Genomic DNA, 18,054 nt, shown 5'->3' with positions numbered 1-18,054 from the left:
TTCTATTCCACTGGTCTATCTGTCTGTCTCTGTACCAATACCATGCAGTTTTTATCACTATTGCTCTGTAATACTGCTTGAGTTCAGGGATAGTGATTCCCCCAGAAGTCCTTTTATTGTTGAGGATAGTTTTAGCTATCCTGGGTTTTTTGTTATTCCAGATGAATTTGCAAATTGTTCTGTCTAACTCTCTGAAGAATTGGATTGGTATCTTGATGGGGATTGCATTGAATCTGTAGATCACTTTTGGTAAAATGGCCATTTTTACTATATTAATCCTGCCAATCCATGAGCATAGGAAACCTTTCCATCTTCTGAGATCTTCAATTTCTTTCTTCAGAGGCTTGAAGTTCTTATCATACAGATCTTTCACTTGCTTGGTTAAAGTCACACCGAGGTATTTTATATTATTTGGGGCTATTATGAAGGGTGTTGTTTCCCTAATTTCTTTCTCAGCTTGTTTCTCTTTTGTGTAGAGGAAGGCTACTGATTTATTTGAGTTAATTTTATACCCAGCCACTTTGCTGAAGGTGTTTATCAGGTTTAGTAGTTCTCTGGTGGAACTTTGGGATCACTTAAATATACTGTCATATCATCTGCAAATAGTGATATTTTGACTTCTTGCTTTCCAATCTGTATCCCTTTGATCTCCTTTTGTTGTCTGATTGCTCTGGCTAGAACTTCAAGAACTTTATTGAATAAGTAGGAAGATGTCGCGCGCCCAATGTCCCGCCAGCAAGAACGACACTCGACAACAGGATTCTTCTGCAAACAAGTCTTTACTTTGTTACTGCTCTTCCTAGTGTTACAGCTCTTCTTAGTGTTACAGCTCTCTTGAACAGGGACCCCGAGCAGCAAAGTCGCTCGACTTATATACACAACAGTATGCTAATTATCTCTCAGGGATTGGTGGGGCATGGATCACCCCACTACTTGTCCTCCAGGGATTGGCGGAGAATGAATCACCTCATTAGCATATTAACGGTCAACTGACACCTGGTGCATAAACCGCACATGTGCAGTACCGCTGTTCACCACTAGAGGGAGCCCTACATCTCATTATCGTATGGCTGCCCTAGCAAGGGGACAAGCCTGCACATGCGCAGTAAGTTGTCAACATCCAGACAAGGCTGGATGTCGGCGCCATCTTTGTTTCGCCGCGCCGCTCTCTACAGGGAGAGAGTGGGCAGCCTTGTCTAGTCCCTGATTTTAGTGGGATTGCTTCAAGTTTCTCTCCATTTAGTTTAATATTAGCTACTGGTTTGCTGTATATAGCTTTTACTATGTTTAGATATGGGCCTTGAATTCCTGTTCTTTCCAGGACTTTTATCATGAAAGGGTGTTGAATTTTTTCAAATGCTTTCTCAGCATTTAATGAAATGATCATGTGGTTTTTATCTTTCAGTTTGTTTATATAGTGGATTACGTTGATGGTTTTTCCATATATCAAACCATCCCTTGCATACCTGGAATGAAAACTGCTGCTTGATCATGATGGATGATTGTTTTGATGTGCTCTTGAATTAGGTTTGCCAGAATTTTTGTTGAATATTTTTTGCATCGATATTCATAAGAGAAATTGGTCTGAAGTTCTCTTTCTTTGTTGGGTCTTTGTGTGGTTTAGGTATAAGAGTAATTATGGCTTCATAGAAGGAATTCGGTAGCACTCCATCTGTTTCAATTTCATGGAATAGTTTGGACAGTATTGGTATGAGGTTTTCTATGAAGGTCTGATAGAATTCTGCACTGAACCCATCTGGACATGGGTTCTTTTTGCTTGGGAGACTTTTAATGACTGCTTCTATGTCTTTAGGAGTTATGGGGCTGTTTAAATGGTTTATCTGTTCCTGATTTAATTTCAGTACCTGGTATCTGTCTAGGAAATTGTCCATTTCCTGCAGATTCCTTCTCTGGTGAGAAGTCTGGTGTGATTCTGATAGGTCTGCCTTTATATGTTACTTGACCTTTTTCCCTTACTGCTTTTAATATTCTTTCTTTGTTTTGTGCATTTGGTGTTATGACAGGAGGAGTTTCTTTTCTGGTCCAATCTATTTGGAGTTCTGTAGGCTTCCTGTATGTTTATGTGCATCTCTTTCTTTTAGGTTAGGAAGTTTTCTTCTATGATTTTGTTGAAGATATTTACTGGTCCTTTGAGCTGGGGTCTTCTCTCTTCTATACCTATTATCCTTAGGTTTGATCTTCTCATTGTGTCCTGGTTTCCTGTATGTTTTTAGACCAGTAGCTTTTTTTCAAGTTTTACATTATCTTTGACAATTTAGTTATTAAATTGATTTCTATGGAATCTTCTGCTCTGATATTCTCTCTTCTATCTCTTGCATTCTTTTGGTGATGCTTGTATCTGCTGCTCCTTGTCTCTTCCTTTAGTTTTCTATATTGTTTCCCTTTGTGCTTTCTTTATTGCTTCTATTTCCATTTTTAATTCCTTCACCTGTTTGATTGTGTTTTCCTGGAATTCTTTCAGGGATTTTTGTGATTCCTCTCTATAGGCTTCTACTTGTTTATTTATGTTTTCCTCCATTTCTCTAAGGGAGTTCTTTATTGTCTTTCTTGAAGTCCTCCAGCATCATGATCAAATGTGACTTTAAATTTAGATCTTGCTTTTCTGGTGTGTTTGGATATTCAGTGTTTGCTTTGATGAGAGAATTGGGCTCCGATGATGCCATGATGTCTTGGTTTCTGTTGCTTGGGTTCCTGCACTTGCCTCTCGACATCAGGTTGTCTCTGGTGTTACTTTGTTCTGCTATTTCTGACAGTGGCTAGGCCATCCTATAGGCCTTGTGTGTCAAGAGTGCTGTAGACCTGTTTTCCTGTTTTCTTTCAGCCAGTTATGGGAACAGAGTGTTCTGCTTTCAGGTATGTAGTCGTTCTTGTCTACTGGTCTTCAGCTGTTCCTGTCTGCCTGTGTCCTGAGTCTACCAGGCAGTTCACTTTGAGCAGAAAAGTTGGTCTTACCTCTGGTTCCGGGGCTGAAGTCGCTCCTGGGGGGCAGCTTTTGAGCTCTCCTTGAGGGCGGCAACCAGAAGGGCCTTCCCTGCCTTTTCCCTGGGCCCCTGTGTGCAGGGGTCCCAGATGGCATTAGGTGTTTTCCTCTGGAGTCAGAAATGTGGGCAGAGTGTAGTCTCTTCTGGCTTCCCAGGCGTGTCTGCCCCTCTGAAGGTTTAGCTCTCCCTCCCATGGAATTTGGGTGCAGGGAGCTGTTGACCGGGTCCCTTCAGATCTGGGCGGTGTCTCTCTTTAATTTTTTTATTATAATCTTGTAGTTGTTGTTTAACTTATAGGTCTGTCTTTCTCTCTCCTTTTATTTGTGGTGTTGTGTGATTTTATTCATAGTAATGTAATTATATTATTATTTCTTTGGAAAAGGATAGACCTTCACCTATTTTTATTTCTGAAAATTTACTATATTGTTATAAGTTTTTTGAGTTTTTGATAGTTTGTGGACTTTCTGTGGAGAAACAGTTTTAGTCTCCTCTTTTTGATCCTAAAAGCCTCTTCTCATCTCTTGGCAAATCTGTGCTTTCCAGTTTTCGAAATCATCAAGGTTTGCATTTTTTCTACTTAAGTTACTGATATGGTTAGCACATTGTATTTGAGTTTTTAAAACTTTCTAATACATTATTGTCTCTGTTGGTCCTAAGTAGCTTCAGTTGTCAACATTTTAGCGCCTACATTCATCATTGAGAGCATGCCCTCAGCAAAATGGCTGGGCTGTGTCAGTGAGAGATTGTGTGAAATGTTGATTGCTATGGAGGGCTCAAGATCCCTAAGCAGGTGGGCCTGGGCTAGATAAGGGAGCTGGCTGAGCATGGGACAGTGACCAAGCAAGAGGGCAAGGCAGGAAACAATGTTTGTCCATGGTTTTTGCCTTCATTTTCTTGAAGATGGAGTTTTGATCCTAAGCTCACAGAACGATGGATTGGAATCTCAGAGGACCAAACAAGCGAACCTGTTCATTACCTGAGATGTTTTTGCTTAGAGGATTCAGTCACAGTTGCAGAGTAGCAAGTTAGAACAAAACAAGTTGTATGCAAAAGTGATTTTGCTTCTGGATAGAACCTGAGAATGTTCTCCTTTGGAGGAATGTGGAAACTATCATACTTGAGATGGCAAATGGAATAGAAAACTGCACTCAGGGCTTAATCAGCTATTCCTGTAGCACCTGGAAGATTTGGGTATTGTCAGTAATGCAGACAGAAGTTGAGTTCATAGGATTTAGGTTGAAAATAGACTCCATGAAAAATTTAGCTAGAGCTCATTTGTGTGATATTTTGACCCAAAATATTTCTTATTCTGCCCATACCCTGAAAAACTGAGTACTGCAGAACTAAAAAGTAATTATCTGAATTCTTAGATAGAATATTGAATCTGATGGGTGATTATTACTAGTAACTCAGGACTACAATGGAAAAAAGCAACAAATGGGGCAGAAATAAATGCAAAGTCTGTAGTTTGTAAAAGAAAACAGCAGTATATATACTTTCAAACAGCAATTAAATGCTAAAACAGAGGCATGAATTTTCAAAGAGAATTAAAAAGAAGGTCCCTTGGCTCAGTATTGGAAGCCTAAAAGGTGCCCTAAGGTAACACTTCCTCCTGCTAAGCCTTCAGTTAATGGAAGGAGTAGGCAAAGTGATTCCTAGACTCAGGAAGGAACTTCTTACAAAACCTACTAAAGCTGTGGTCTAAGCATGGCAGGGTCCATCCCAATTTAGAATCCAAACCTTGCAGGATCACTCTAGTTCTGGAAATAAGAAAGATGTAAAATTTAAGGTCACGATTCTTTCCATGTGGCTTCAGTTCAGCCCTGTTCTAGCCATCTGTGTTTGGCAGAATCAGAACCCCAGTGAGGGAGGATACTGTGAGAGTGCATTGCATGAACCTGTGAGGATGAAGCCTGAGTTGCATTTTGAGACCACAAAATGTGAAACCTAAGCTATGAGACACCTGCCATAGAGTTCGATAGATAGGAAGTAGAAGGAACTAAAATGAGAGGTGTACAGGAAGTTGCAGAGATTGGGCCATCTAAGCCTTTTGAAACTGAGGCCCCACATGCCTGAGACAGCTCCAGGATTTGTTGTTTGCCCTAATGGGTTTCTTCCCTCACTGTGTACACATACTTCTCTATTGGAATGGGATGTGGTATGTGTCATGGTACGTTGGAAAGCTATAACTTGTTTTCTGATTTTACAAGATGTGGTGATCCAGAGATTGTCTTAAATCTCAGAAGACTTTGGACATTTGAACAGTGTATGAGCTCTTGCAGACTATTAGGATCATTGAAATTCGACCAACTGCATCATGGGATAGCCACGCACTATGACAGGGTCAGGATGTAGTTGATTGAGTCAAAGCAAAGCTCCCAGAGAGGGTGATGTCTTTGAACATTTGTCTCTCCTCTGTGGCTTTCTTTGGGGAGCTTATAGAAGGAGGAACCTTTCCAGATTCCAGGAATGAGATTTGAGTGTCTATAGACTCAACCCATTTCCTGCTCTGTGTGTGTGTGTGTGTGTGTGTGTGTGTGTGTGTGTGCACATGCACTGTGTTGTGCTGTGCTGATCAGTGAGCTTTCTTCTCATGCTATAATACATTCTATATTCATACATTATAGACTATCCCTAAATCACATAAGATACAGTAGAAACAATTGCTATTCAGTGCTAAGCTATCTTGCGAGCCTGGTGTATTTTATTTTGAATTTTGTTGGTTTTATCTTTAAAGTTTCTCTGTGTAGCCCTGGCTGTCCTGACAATAGTAGAACATTCAGGCATCCCATGTAATCAGGTCCACTTGACTGTCTCCAGAGTGCTGGGATTAAATGTGCCTGGCTTTTTGTATGTTTCTTTGTTTTTATATTATTGTCTAATAGGCCTAGAATGTAAGTTTCGGTACATGTCAAGCATATGCTATTGTGTTGAATTCACATTGTGAATTTCAAAATTTGGCAGAGAGAATATTCTATTTCTCAGGATGGCATGTATTCATGACATTAATACTGCCTGAACTTTACTGCCAAGCTTTCTGAGTCATTGGATTGCAGGTGCATGACATTCTTCCTACCTGTTGTATTTGTTTTGATTTTTTTTTAATGAATTTAAGTATTTTGCCTGTATGCATGAATATGCACCTCATGTGTTCCTGGTCCTATTACTATTTAGAAAATGGCCTCAGACTTCCTGAACTTGGAGTAATGGATACTTGTGAGCCTCCTTTTAAGTACTGGCAATTGAGCCCAATTACTTGCATGAGCAGCAAGAGTTCTTCAGTGTTGAGCCATCTCTCCTGCCCTATGTTGCTTATTTAGGATCAACATTTACATTGCTAATGTTTTCACCTGTCCATTTGTAACTGTTTAAACATTCATCCCCTTTTAATAGGAGATCATCAATGGTACAGCTTAAACTGGGGCACTTCAGGGCTCTGGAAGATGAGTACAGAACTGGAATGAATGTACAGTTCTTTGTAGGAACTTAAAAACATGAGTCCTATCTTTCTTGTTTGTTTGTTTGTTTGTTTGTTTGTTTTTACAAGGGAGACAGGTCTGTCCTGGATAGACCATGTTGTCATCCAACTCCATGAGATACACCTGCCTCTGCCTCCTGACTGCTGGGATTGAAAGCATGAGCCAGTACACCCAGCTTGCTCATCCTTTTTTGTAGTTAGTAATTATTGTTCATACAATTTTTCTGATGCTCAGTCCTGTTTGCCTCTCTCTTTCTTCTTTATATCTGTTAATTGTCATTTCTCTTGCAAGGCTATGTCCTATTCAAAAAGCAAAGAAATGACAGAGGTGAACCTCATTCCGTTTCCTTGTAAGATGGCATTAGAACTTCTGGGTCCAGAAATAAGTGGGGAAAGCACCAAAATTATATGACTATATTGTCATACATTTGCTTTACAATGATGCCAGCATCATGCTTTGTGTTGTACACCTGTATGGGATGTTTTAGGATGCAGTGACCTATAATGATGTGCATGTGAACTTCACTTGGGAAGAATGGGCTTTGCTGGATCCTTCACAGAAGAATCTCTACAAAGATGTGATGCTGGAGACCTACAGGAACCTCACTGCTGTAGGTAAGACAGTGAATTTTCTTTCACCTTTTAACATAAGGGAACAATAGTTTCTTTGTTAATTATGCTCTTCTATACCTTCAATCAAGAACAAGATAGAATGAAGTGAGTAAATCAGATTCACTGAAGATAGTAACTAAATTCTGACTTATTTCCAATAATATACATTTTATGGTACTGTATTTTAGGTTGCAATTGGGAAGAGCATAATATTGAAGAACGTTGCCAAAGTTCTAGAAGACATGGAAGGTAATATTCATGTGCAAGTTGGTATGAATATGCCTCTGAATAAGTTTTAATATGTCCTGGAAGTTTTAAAGAAAAGCAACAGTGTAAAAAAAAGCACTGCTTTAAGTGTATCAGTGATTATTAAATTCTTACAAATCCATGTACCTCGGTGTCAGGTGTCCAATCTATGTTGGCAAGACATTCCTCAAGAAAGAAGACAAAGAAATAATGCCTTAACAGATATTTCTATTTAAATCATAGACACATTATAGCTACTCTGTAGAACTGCCAATCTACTTAGTCTCATTCCACTCAATATATATATTAGGTGATAAGTATATTTTTCTAATAAGCAAATATTCCATGGTATAGCTGGTGTTGCTCATATACTTGTAGCAACACTGCTAAGTTTAAGTGAGAGAGGCAGTTTATGAGAGTCAAGAATCCGTATGCCATATGTCTATGATAAACAAAAAGTCAAAGTGTTCTAATGCAATATGGAAAACTTTAATTTGCTATTCTTCTTTTAATAGGTATATCATGTGATATACTTACTAAATGGATACAAGCCATGTGAGAATAGGGATATTGAAAGCAGCAATTTACCCCTCTCCCAGAACAGTTAGAAGATTAATATTATTAATAATTAATAATATTCCCCATTTAAGTAGACTTTCTCAATGTGATACAAGCTTATAATTAGTTGGTTTCCCAACTTCATTGGCAATGCATCCACAAACTTAACTGCAGAAAATCCCTATGAGTACTAGGAATGTGGGAATTATCTGTTTGTCCTAGTTCACTTTGCAAATATAGTGTATTTCAATATATCAGAAAATTTATGAATTCACTCAGTATGGTAAAGCTCTGAGCTCTTCCAGTTCTCTTCAAATGTGTGAAAACTTCATAGAGAAAAAGGACACTACAAATGTGAGCCGTGTAACAAACGCTCTTACAATGACAAGTTTCTTAAAAGACACAAAACAACCCATAATGAAGGGGAAATCATGATTGTAAACAAAGTGATAAAACATAAGATGTGATTTCCTCTTTACAATTAGACTGAATTGTAAAACTGATTACTACAGATAAAATTGTAAAATTAATTCCTACAGATAAAATGATCCATTGGTGTAGTGATTGTGGAAAAGCTTCACATGTGTCAATTATCTTTGCAGACATGAAAGAAGTCCTACTGAAGAGAAATCCTCTGAGTACACTCAGTGTGGTAAAGCCTTTGCATGTCACAGTTATCCTGAAAGGCATGAAAGAATTCATTCTGGAGAGAAACTCTATGAAGATATTCAATATGGTGAAGCCGTTGTACATCACAGTGGTCTCCAAATACAAAAAAGAACACATACTAGAGAGAACCCCTACAAATGCAATCAATGTGATAAAGCTTTTACAAATTATGGTCAACTTCAAAGGCATGAAAGAATTCATACTAGAAAGAAACCTTACCAATGTAATGAATGTGGTAAAGCCTTTGCATATCTTAGTATTATCCAAATGCATAAAAGAACACATACTGGAGAGAAACCTTATAAATGTAATCAATGTGGTAAAGCGTTTGCATATCTTAGTAGTTTCCAAATGCATAAAAGAACACATACTAGAGAGAAACCTTACAAATGTAATCAGTGTGGTAAAGCCTTTGCATATCTTAGTAGTTTCCGAATGCATAAAAGGATACATACTGGAGAGAAACCTTGCAAATGTAATCAATGTGGTAAAGCCTTTGCACATTACAGTACTCTCCAAAAACATAAAATAACACACACTGGAGAGAAACCCTATGAATGTAATCAATGTGGTAAAGCCTTTGCACGACAAAGTAATCTCCAAGGGCATAAAAGAACACATACTGGAGAGAAACCCTATGAATGTAATCAATGTGGTAAAGCCTTTGCACGACAAAGTCATCTCCAAGTGCATAAAAGAACACATACGGGAGAGAAACCTTACAAATGTAATCAATGTGGTAAAGCCTATAAATGTCGTAGTAGTGTCAACAATCATAAAATAGTGACATATACTGGACAGAAACCCTATGAATGTAACCAATGTGGTAAAGCCTTTGTGTATCACTGTATTCTCCGAAAACATAAAAGAACACATACTAGAGAGAAATCTTACAAATTTAATCAATGTGGTAAAACCTATAAATTTAATGGTCTCAAAAATCATAAAATAAGAGACACTGGAGAGAAACTCTATGAATGTAATGAATGTGGTAAAGCCTTTCCACATCTTCATAGACTTAAAAGACATGAAAGAATTCATACTGGAGAGAAGCCTTACAAATGTAATGAATGTGGGAAAGCCTTTGCATATCGCAGTAGTCTCCCAAAACATAAAAGAACACATACTGGAGAGAAACCCTATAAATGTAATTATTGTGGTAAAGCCTATTCCCAACACAGTAATCTTAAAACACATAAAAGAATACATACTGGAGAGAAACCCTATGAATGTAATCAGTGTGGTAAAGCCTTTGCACTAAAAAGTCATCTCCAAGTGCATAAAAGAACACATACGGGAGAGAAGCCTTACAAATGTAATCAATGTGGTAAAGCCTTTGCACGACAAAGTTACCTCCAAGGGCATAGAAGAACGCATACTGGAGAGAAACCCTACAAATGTAATCAGTGTGGTAAAGTTTTTGCATATCCTGGTTATCTACAAGTACATAAAAGAACACATACTGGAGAGAAGCCTTACAAATGTAATCAATGTGGTAAAGCCTTTCCATGCATTCGTGAATGTAAAAGACATGAAAGAATTCATACCGGAGAGAAGCCTTACAAATGTAATGAATGTGGTAAAGCCTTTGGGTATCACACTAGTCTCCAAATACATAAAGCAACACATTCTGGAAAGAAACCTTATGAATGTAAGCAGTGTAATAAAGCCTTTGCACATCATAGTCAACTTCAAAGACATGAAAGAATTCACACTGGAGAGAAGCCTTACAAGTGTAATCAGTGTGGTAAAGCCTTTGCACAACACAATTCTCTTCAAATCCATAAAATAATACACACTGGAGAGAAACCCTATGAATGCGATCAATGTGGTAAAGCCTTTGCGTATCATGGTTATCTTCAAATCCATAAAAGATTACACACTGGAGAGAAACCCTATGAATGTAATCAATGTGGTAAAGCCTTTGCAAGTCAGAGTGATCTTAAAAAGCATGAAAGAATTCACACTGGAAAGAAACCTTACAAATGTTAATGAATGTGGTAAAGCCTTTGTATGTAACGAGTCTGAATACATAAAGCAACACATGCTGGAGTGAATGTAAGCAATGTAGCAAATCATTTGCCTTTTGTGGTCAACTTCAAACTCATGAAAGAATTTATACCAAAGAGAAACCTTACAAATGTAGTGAATGTGGTAAAGCCTATCCACAATCAGGTCATCTCCAAGTACATAAAAGAACACATATTAGTAATCCTGTGAATGTAACCAATGTGGTAAAGCTCTAACAGGTCACAGTGATCTTCTAAGGTGTGGTGCTTTGAATATGCTTGGCCCCATGGCAAGTGGCACTATTAGGAGGTGTGGGCTTTCTGGAGTAGGTGTGGCCTTTGAGGAAGTGGGGATGGCTTTGAGATCCTACACTTAAGCTCCACCCAGGGCAGAAGAGTTTTCTCCTGGATGCCTTCTGATCAAGATGCAGAACTGTCATGTCCAGCACCACATCTGCCTGGACATTGCCATTTTTTTCCACCTTGATAATAGACTGAACTTCTGAATCTGTATACCACCCTAATTAAATGTCCTTTGTAAGAGTTGCCTTGGTCATGGTGTCTTTTCACAGCATTAAAACCTAAATTAAGACAAACAGCATAAAAGATACCACACTAGAAAGAAACTATGAATGTACTGAATATGGTGAAGCCTTTGCACATTTCTATAGTTCTCACTATAACAAAAGTATTCATACTTCCATTCACTGAAACCCTGTGAATGCAGAAAATAGCATTCTTGAGAAAAGCCTTATGAATGGGCTCATGTGGTAAAGTCTTTGTGTTTTGAAATCTGCATAAATACTTAACAATTCAAAAACATGGTCAAAGTAGTTCATTGGAAACAAGCTGAGTTAGAAGGTTAGGGACTGTGATTGGGGTGGTTGGGTGTGCAGTTATTGCTAGAAAGTTAGGGGTTAGGGTTAAAGGGTTAGGGGGTGTAGGTTAGGGTTAGAGATTAGGTTAGGGTTAAGGAGTAGGGAGGTTACGGTTAGGGGGTTTAGGGATGGGGGTTATGTTAGTGTGGTGAGGTTAAGGTTAGGTTGTGGGGTTAGGGTTAGGGGGTTAGAAAAAAAGAAAAATGTGTAAATTTGGGGGAGGAAATGGGAGGATTGTGGAAAAGGGAGAGTTGAAAATGATAGATAGTATTCACAAAATTCTCAAACCAATGAAATAAAAAAAAATCAAGTTGAGAAGTCTCAAAGTAAATAAACTGGGGGGGCGGTAAGGAGAGTTGTTAATACACACATTAATGAAATTCAGAAAAATCGTTAGGTCTTTTCTTAGAAATCATTTATTCCAATAAAGTGGAAAACTCTAAAATAAAGTACATAGATTTCTGGACATATATAACCTACGAAAAGTAAATCGTGAAGATTTAAAAAAAAAAAATTGAGCAGCTTTGTAGAAAGCAGTACAAGTGAAGTAGTGATCAAATATTTACCAAATAAAAAAATTACCAGATAAAATTCTAACACAAATGCTTCTCAAACTATGCTATTAAATAGCAAAGGAAGGGCACATTACCAAACTATGAAGCTAGGATTAGCCTGATGTTAAAACAAGATAAAAAAATACTGACCAATCTCCAATATAAATGTATACAAAATTTCTTTTAAAACACCTGCAAACTCTTCAATAATATATCAAAAAATGATCAAGCTGGTTTATTCCAGAGATTAGTGCTGGCTCAATATGTCAGTAAATTTTATAAATTTCACAAATCTCTTGTTTTTGATAGAATAGAAATCATAACATTTTGATAGACATGTAAGGACAAGGCCAACATCAATCATGTCAAATATCCCATAGATACTCAGAATTATAAGAAACACATCTCACCATAATAATATATATGGCAAGCAGTAGCCTTATAACCAATAAAAAATATATTGAGAAAGAAATCTGGGAAATATTCCCATTCATAACACTTTAAAAATCCAAGCCCACCAAAAAAATCTCTTGAATTAAACTTGACCAAGGAAGTGAAAGACCTCTATAATGAAAACTTTAGATATTGAATAAAGAAATTAAATAGGACACTAGAAGAGGGAAAGACCTTGCATGCTCATGGGATGGCCATACTTGCAAAATCAATCTACAGATTCATTGCAACCCCAAGAGAAATTAAGGGGGAAATATTGTCAAAATACATTACATAATACATGAAAACACTATAATAAATTCCATTATTCTGTATAATAAGTATTAAGACATTACTATAGAAGACTTTACTATAGATCCAAGCTGGTTTTAGGAACACACACAATCATACACACGCATATGACAAAACTGCAAAACACCAGTCAGGCATATGATGTTTTACCAGTAAGCCCAGCTCTGGTTTCATTGTCAAGACAGCTTAGTCTAAATTATTGATCTCAAGTGAGAGACCCAGCTTCAAAAACAAGGTAGATATTACCTGAGGTCAGCATTTGGTCAGATGCATGCAAACATATATGAACACAAACTATATACAAATGAAACATAATTCAGACTAAAAGCTGTGGCACATGCCAGAACATAGATGCCCCAAAGAATTTACACAAAAAGAAATAACCAAGTTGTCAAGAGACAAATATCATATGATTTTATTTGTACAAGGAGTCTAGAGACAACAAATTGGAAGCAGTGGAAAGCAGCGTGGTGGTTGCCGAGGGCTATGAGAGGGAGAAGTGAAAAGCTGGTATTTATTGGGTAATAGAATTTCAGTTTGAAATGGTAAAAGAATTGTGATGAATGGGAATGATAATCCCACAATACTGTGAATGTACTTCATGCCACTCAACTATCAACTTAGAAAGATAAAAATGACAGCTTTCATATTATGTATATTTTACAAGAATAATAAATAAAAGGTCCTCCCTCACCATAAAGTGAGGTCTTTTCTAAGGGATCTGTTGAAATCTCAAAGGAAACTCCTTTGAGTGACTTGGTGTAATGGAGGCAGCTGTTGGCTGTGAGGTGCTAGAAGGAGGCAGAATCAGAGAAACCTGAGTGCTCTGCATGGCACTAACTCCCAGGCAGTACTTAATTAGTTTACTTTCCTTTATAAAACTTTACAGAATGAAATTTTATGCCTATCTGTTTGGGTTGGTTAATCACACGTACTTTCACAAGAAGTCAGCATTAGATGCTTCCTTTGTCCTCAAATTTCTTTTTTTTTTTTTTTAAGGTTTGTCTCTGAGGCTAGGATGTGAACCCCCGGCTGCAGTGGTGGTGGCCTGGAACATGCAAGGATTTTTTTCTTCACCAAATGTTTGTGTTATCTTTGGCTGTGGAGAGATGTTTAAATTCATGTTGGCATAAGGAAATATGCTCAATGCTTCTTTAGATATTTAGACTAAAGTTTCGTATAACAAATAATCAGTTTATTACTCCTAAAATGGCAAGCCACCTCGAGATAGGATAAGCAGTAAAAAACACAATACTTAGCATTAAATATTGAGTGACTCAGATGCCAGCTCTGAGTCCCAGACTAATGGAGTGCTAGACAGCGTCCTAGGACCTTCAACTGTAAAACTCACTAAATAGACATACCTTTCAGGATTACTGCAAAATTAGAGTTGAAATGTGTAAGACTGTGCAGGCCCTGTCACCTAATGGACACCAAATAAACATTAGTTACTATTTCTGTCACTGGAGTTAGTGTTCATAGAGAGCCTGTGCAGGATAGGGGACAACAGTAAGTGTGCACTGGTAAACAGGTTTTCCCCCACATCATTAAGAATAATGAGAGACTGAGACTCAGACAACTCTCACAGTTAGCATTTTGGGTTGATTTCAATGACTCCCTTTCACTTCGTCTTGCTAACTCTGAACTTTGCTAATATTCAACCCACTTTTTTATTTGTTTTTAAAAACCAAAAATACATAAAATAGAATATTAAGGCAAGCTGACAGCTGCTTTTTCTTTCTTTTTAATATTTATTTTTAGTATGTGTGGGAGTGTGGGAGCGCCCTCTTAGACCCCGGAGCTGGAGTTAGAAGCAGTTGTGAACCTTCCAAGGTGGGTGCTGGGAACCAGGCCTTGGTCCTCTTCAATGGTAGTCTGTGCTCTTAACCACTGAGCCATTTCTTCAGCCCCATAACTGCTTCTCTTAGGGAAGAAAGGAATACCTGTTTTAAAATTGTTCACATTACCTAGTAAGGACTATCACAAACAACAGATGCTGTTAAAAAAAATACAGGTTGTGATTTAGCAATTAAGATCTAGAAAACATGCACAGTGCAATAGGTGTTCCTCTAACTGTCCTCGGCCTCCGTCAGATTTGCATCAGATGTAGTAATGGAGCCTCAGGTGGGAGGTTCTCAAAGACTGGACACCATTTTACCCACCAAATTTGCAGAGCAAATACATGTTACCCCAAACTATTGTACATTCTTTAAGCCTGTGACTTTCCCTAAATGATTTTTACTGTTTGTTCTAAAAATCAAAAAACCTCAACAACAACAACAAGAGAAAACCCCAGCAGTTTTCTGGCGTTTCCTGTATTTCACTTCCCCTGGAAAGAGTGGGACCCAAAGCTTCTGAACCATGTTGGGCTGTACTTAAGGACAATAATGCATTTGTACGCTTTTCTCCCATTTAATTTATCCTAGACATTTTATTCCAGCAAACCTTCAGAGGGCAGAGGGGAAATTCCATTCACCCCTATCCTATTCTACCCCACCCTGCTGCACCTCAGCTCAGTGGCTTACCAAGGGCAAAGTTTTAGTGTAGGTTTTTTTTCTTTTAAAGATCATGGGTACACTGTTTCTGAACAGAAAGAACTGCACTAAGTCCATTAGTAGACACCAAATAGCTTTGAGAATAGGTTTGATAATGCTTCTGGAAACACCTTCAACAATGTCAGTTTAGGGTGCTAACAGAGGCCACTTGAGAAATCATTTTAAACCAAAACAAGAAAATCCACTTAAGAAAGGGTTAATAACCGGTATAAGGACCTCACATTGGAACTGTTGAAAGTCACTGTACACCAACTTTAAACATCAATTAAGAAAGGGGTAATTGTTCAAATTCTGAAGCTTATGATAGGATCAATGAAAAAATCATCTTCCTTAGTCAGCTATAAGGTAGAAGCTTATGATTTGAGTTAATTTTCCAGGAAATGGAAGCTTGTGGTTTGAACTTGTTTTCTAGTTGGCACGGCCACAGCCATCAGTAGGTCAGAACCAAAAGTCATGCACTTTAGAATGCTTGTAAGAGGCTCAACACTGACAGGAGGAATTATAAAAATATGTATAGCCAATAGTCACATGAAAAGTTAATACAAAACTAGAAACCAAAGTAGAAAAAATAATATTACTGAATGAATACATTATTACATGTGCTTTATGATATTGTGTAGCTAAATCAATAAATATATTTATTAATATTGTTGAGTTAAATATTACAAAATAAAATAACTTTAAATATTTATTTACTTGTGTGGATGGATGTACCTACTTGCACACATGTGAGTATCACAGTGCACATGTAGATACAAGAGGACAGCATTCAGAAGTTAGTTTTTTCTGTCCTCCATATCTATTCAGGGGCTAAAACTCAGATTGTCAACCCACTGAGACATCTCACTGGGCCTAAACAAATTCTTTAAATCTATATTTACATTCCCCCAAAGTTTCTGTACTCAAGTTGACTAGAAAACAAAACAAAAGATACTATCTTAGTTCATTTTCTGTAATTATAACCACATGCCACAGCCTGGGTAATTTTTTAAAGAAAATAGATTTGTTGAGCTCTTGACTGTGGAGACTGGGAGTTTTAAGAACACAGCAACAGTGCCTGATTAGGGCCTCTTGCTACATCATAACATGATGAGGGCATCACCTAGTGATGCAGAGCAAATGTGAGGTTTCTCTACTTGTCCTTATAAAGCCACTGTGCCATCCTGGGGATTCTGTCCATCGTTGTATCTAAACTCAAGGTCCTGGGCAGGTAATGAAGACACTGAGCAAAAGCTCTGCTCCTTAGCGCACAGCAGTAGATGTTTCATTGCTTTGAATGGAAGAAATCTCGCTCCATCAGACCACAAATAGGCTGCCCTATGTCAAGCAGGAGAAGTGGATCCCACCTTTCTCCCTGTGTCCTCCCTTGAAAAGTACCATTGTGCCTGTGAGTGATGGGCACTTGCTGTGCACAGAAGGGGGGGGATCGGTCAGATTTATGGTAGATGCCGTTTAATGTACTTCCTGTAGGTGGCCTCCCAGCAGATATCTTCAGAGAGAACTTAAAAAGCAGAGAGCAATGAAGGTTATTATCTCTGGGTTTTGCCTTCTTTTTTCCTCTGGCCAACTCTTGTCATAGAGCAGGCTACTGAAGAGACAAGAGGGAGGGCTCTTGGTGATCACTGTTTGACTCTGTGCCACCTCCCCCACACTGACCCTGTCTAACCATACATGGGCCAGACTCATCTGTATTAATGAATCTTCCCTTAGATTCTGATTATCACCTTGACAATTTCTATAAGGTGTAGTTACAGTCAGCATACAGTCAGTTCTCTGTATACTTGGGATATTTATTCCAGGCCACCTCATCAATATCACATCTGGCCAGGTCTCCTATGCAAAACTGTAGTAATAGCATAGAACCCAGACACCCCTCCTTACACCATAAATCAACTTAGATATTTTACAATATTCAATACAATGTTGATTCTAAGAATTGAATTATTATGAAATCATGACAAGCAGAGAGATCTCTGCATGTTTGATACAGAAATAACATCATTTAAATAGCCTCTTCTTCCTTCTCCTCCTCTCTCCTTCCATTTTTCCTCATCTACATCCTTCTACATCTCATTTTCTTTTCCATTTCTTTTTTTCCCCATGAGGACAGTGATGTACTAAGATAGAATCTCACATGTAGTCCACGGTAATCTTGAATTGAAAATCCTCCTACCTCTACCTCTTGAAAGCTGAGATTATAGATGTGTGTACCATGCCCAGGTTTTTCAAGCAGAAATCAGGGTAATATTAAATTGCTGACAAAAGGTCTCAGATTCTTGACTGCAATAAACAGTTCCATTATCTGGTTTAATCTGATTTGGAACACCAAGCATAGAAAAACAATGTAGGCAATGAGTAATTACATTTTCAGTTGCTTCTTCTATTAAAGCAGTTGCAACTAGAAAGCCTGAGAAGGTGTCAATAGTCACATGAACATATTTTAATTTTCTAAAATCAGAAATGTGAGTAACATCCATTTGCCATAACTGATTAGATATAAGTCCTAGAGGATTAATACCATTATGTGATACAGTGAAAGGTAGAAGTTTAAAGGTTGCCCCCCTAGACAAAAGTTTAGAGCAGAAAGAAAGAAACTGGTTGGGCCCTGGAACTGCGATTACACCAGCCAGTTTGACAACTCTCTCCCAGGAACTAGTTGACCATAAAATTAGATTAAAATCTTAAAGAACAAGCGCCCCAAGGCCCTGGGTTCGGTCCCCAGCTCCGAAAAAAAAAAAAAAAAAAAAAA

General features: G+C 37.9%; 1 protein-coding gene across 1 annotated transcript in view; it reads left to right on the top strand.

The window, feature by feature from the left end:
• The window catches only part of LOC116903707 (zinc finger protein 431-like), a 21,616-nt gene extending 7,733 nt beyond the window's left edge, over positions 1 to 13,883 (top strand). The window contains 6 exon segments of the mRNA XM_032906380.1: positions 6,969 to 7,095; positions 7,281 to 7,341; positions 8,499 to 10,562; positions 10,619 to 10,779; positions 10,782 to 10,814; positions 13,750 to 13,883. Coding sequence (XP_032762271.1) covers positions 6,969 to 7,095; positions 7,281 to 7,341; positions 8,499 to 10,562; positions 10,619 to 10,779; positions 10,782 to 10,814; positions 13,750 to 13,883 — 2,580 coding nt within the window.
• Positions 13,884 to 18,054: the final 4,171 nt, after the last annotated feature.

The sequence above is a fragment of the Rattus rattus genome, chromosome 6 (assembly GCF_011064425.1).
Source record: "Rattus rattus isolate New Zealand chromosome 6, Rrattus_CSIRO_v1, whole genome shotgun sequence".
In the NCBI taxonomy this organism is placed as follows: domain Eukaryota; kingdom Metazoa; phylum Chordata; class Mammalia; order Rodentia; family Muridae; genus Rattus; species Rattus rattus.
The sequence above is the reverse complement of the archived record's forward strand: the minus strand, read 5'-3'. Positions and strand labels throughout refer to the sequence as shown.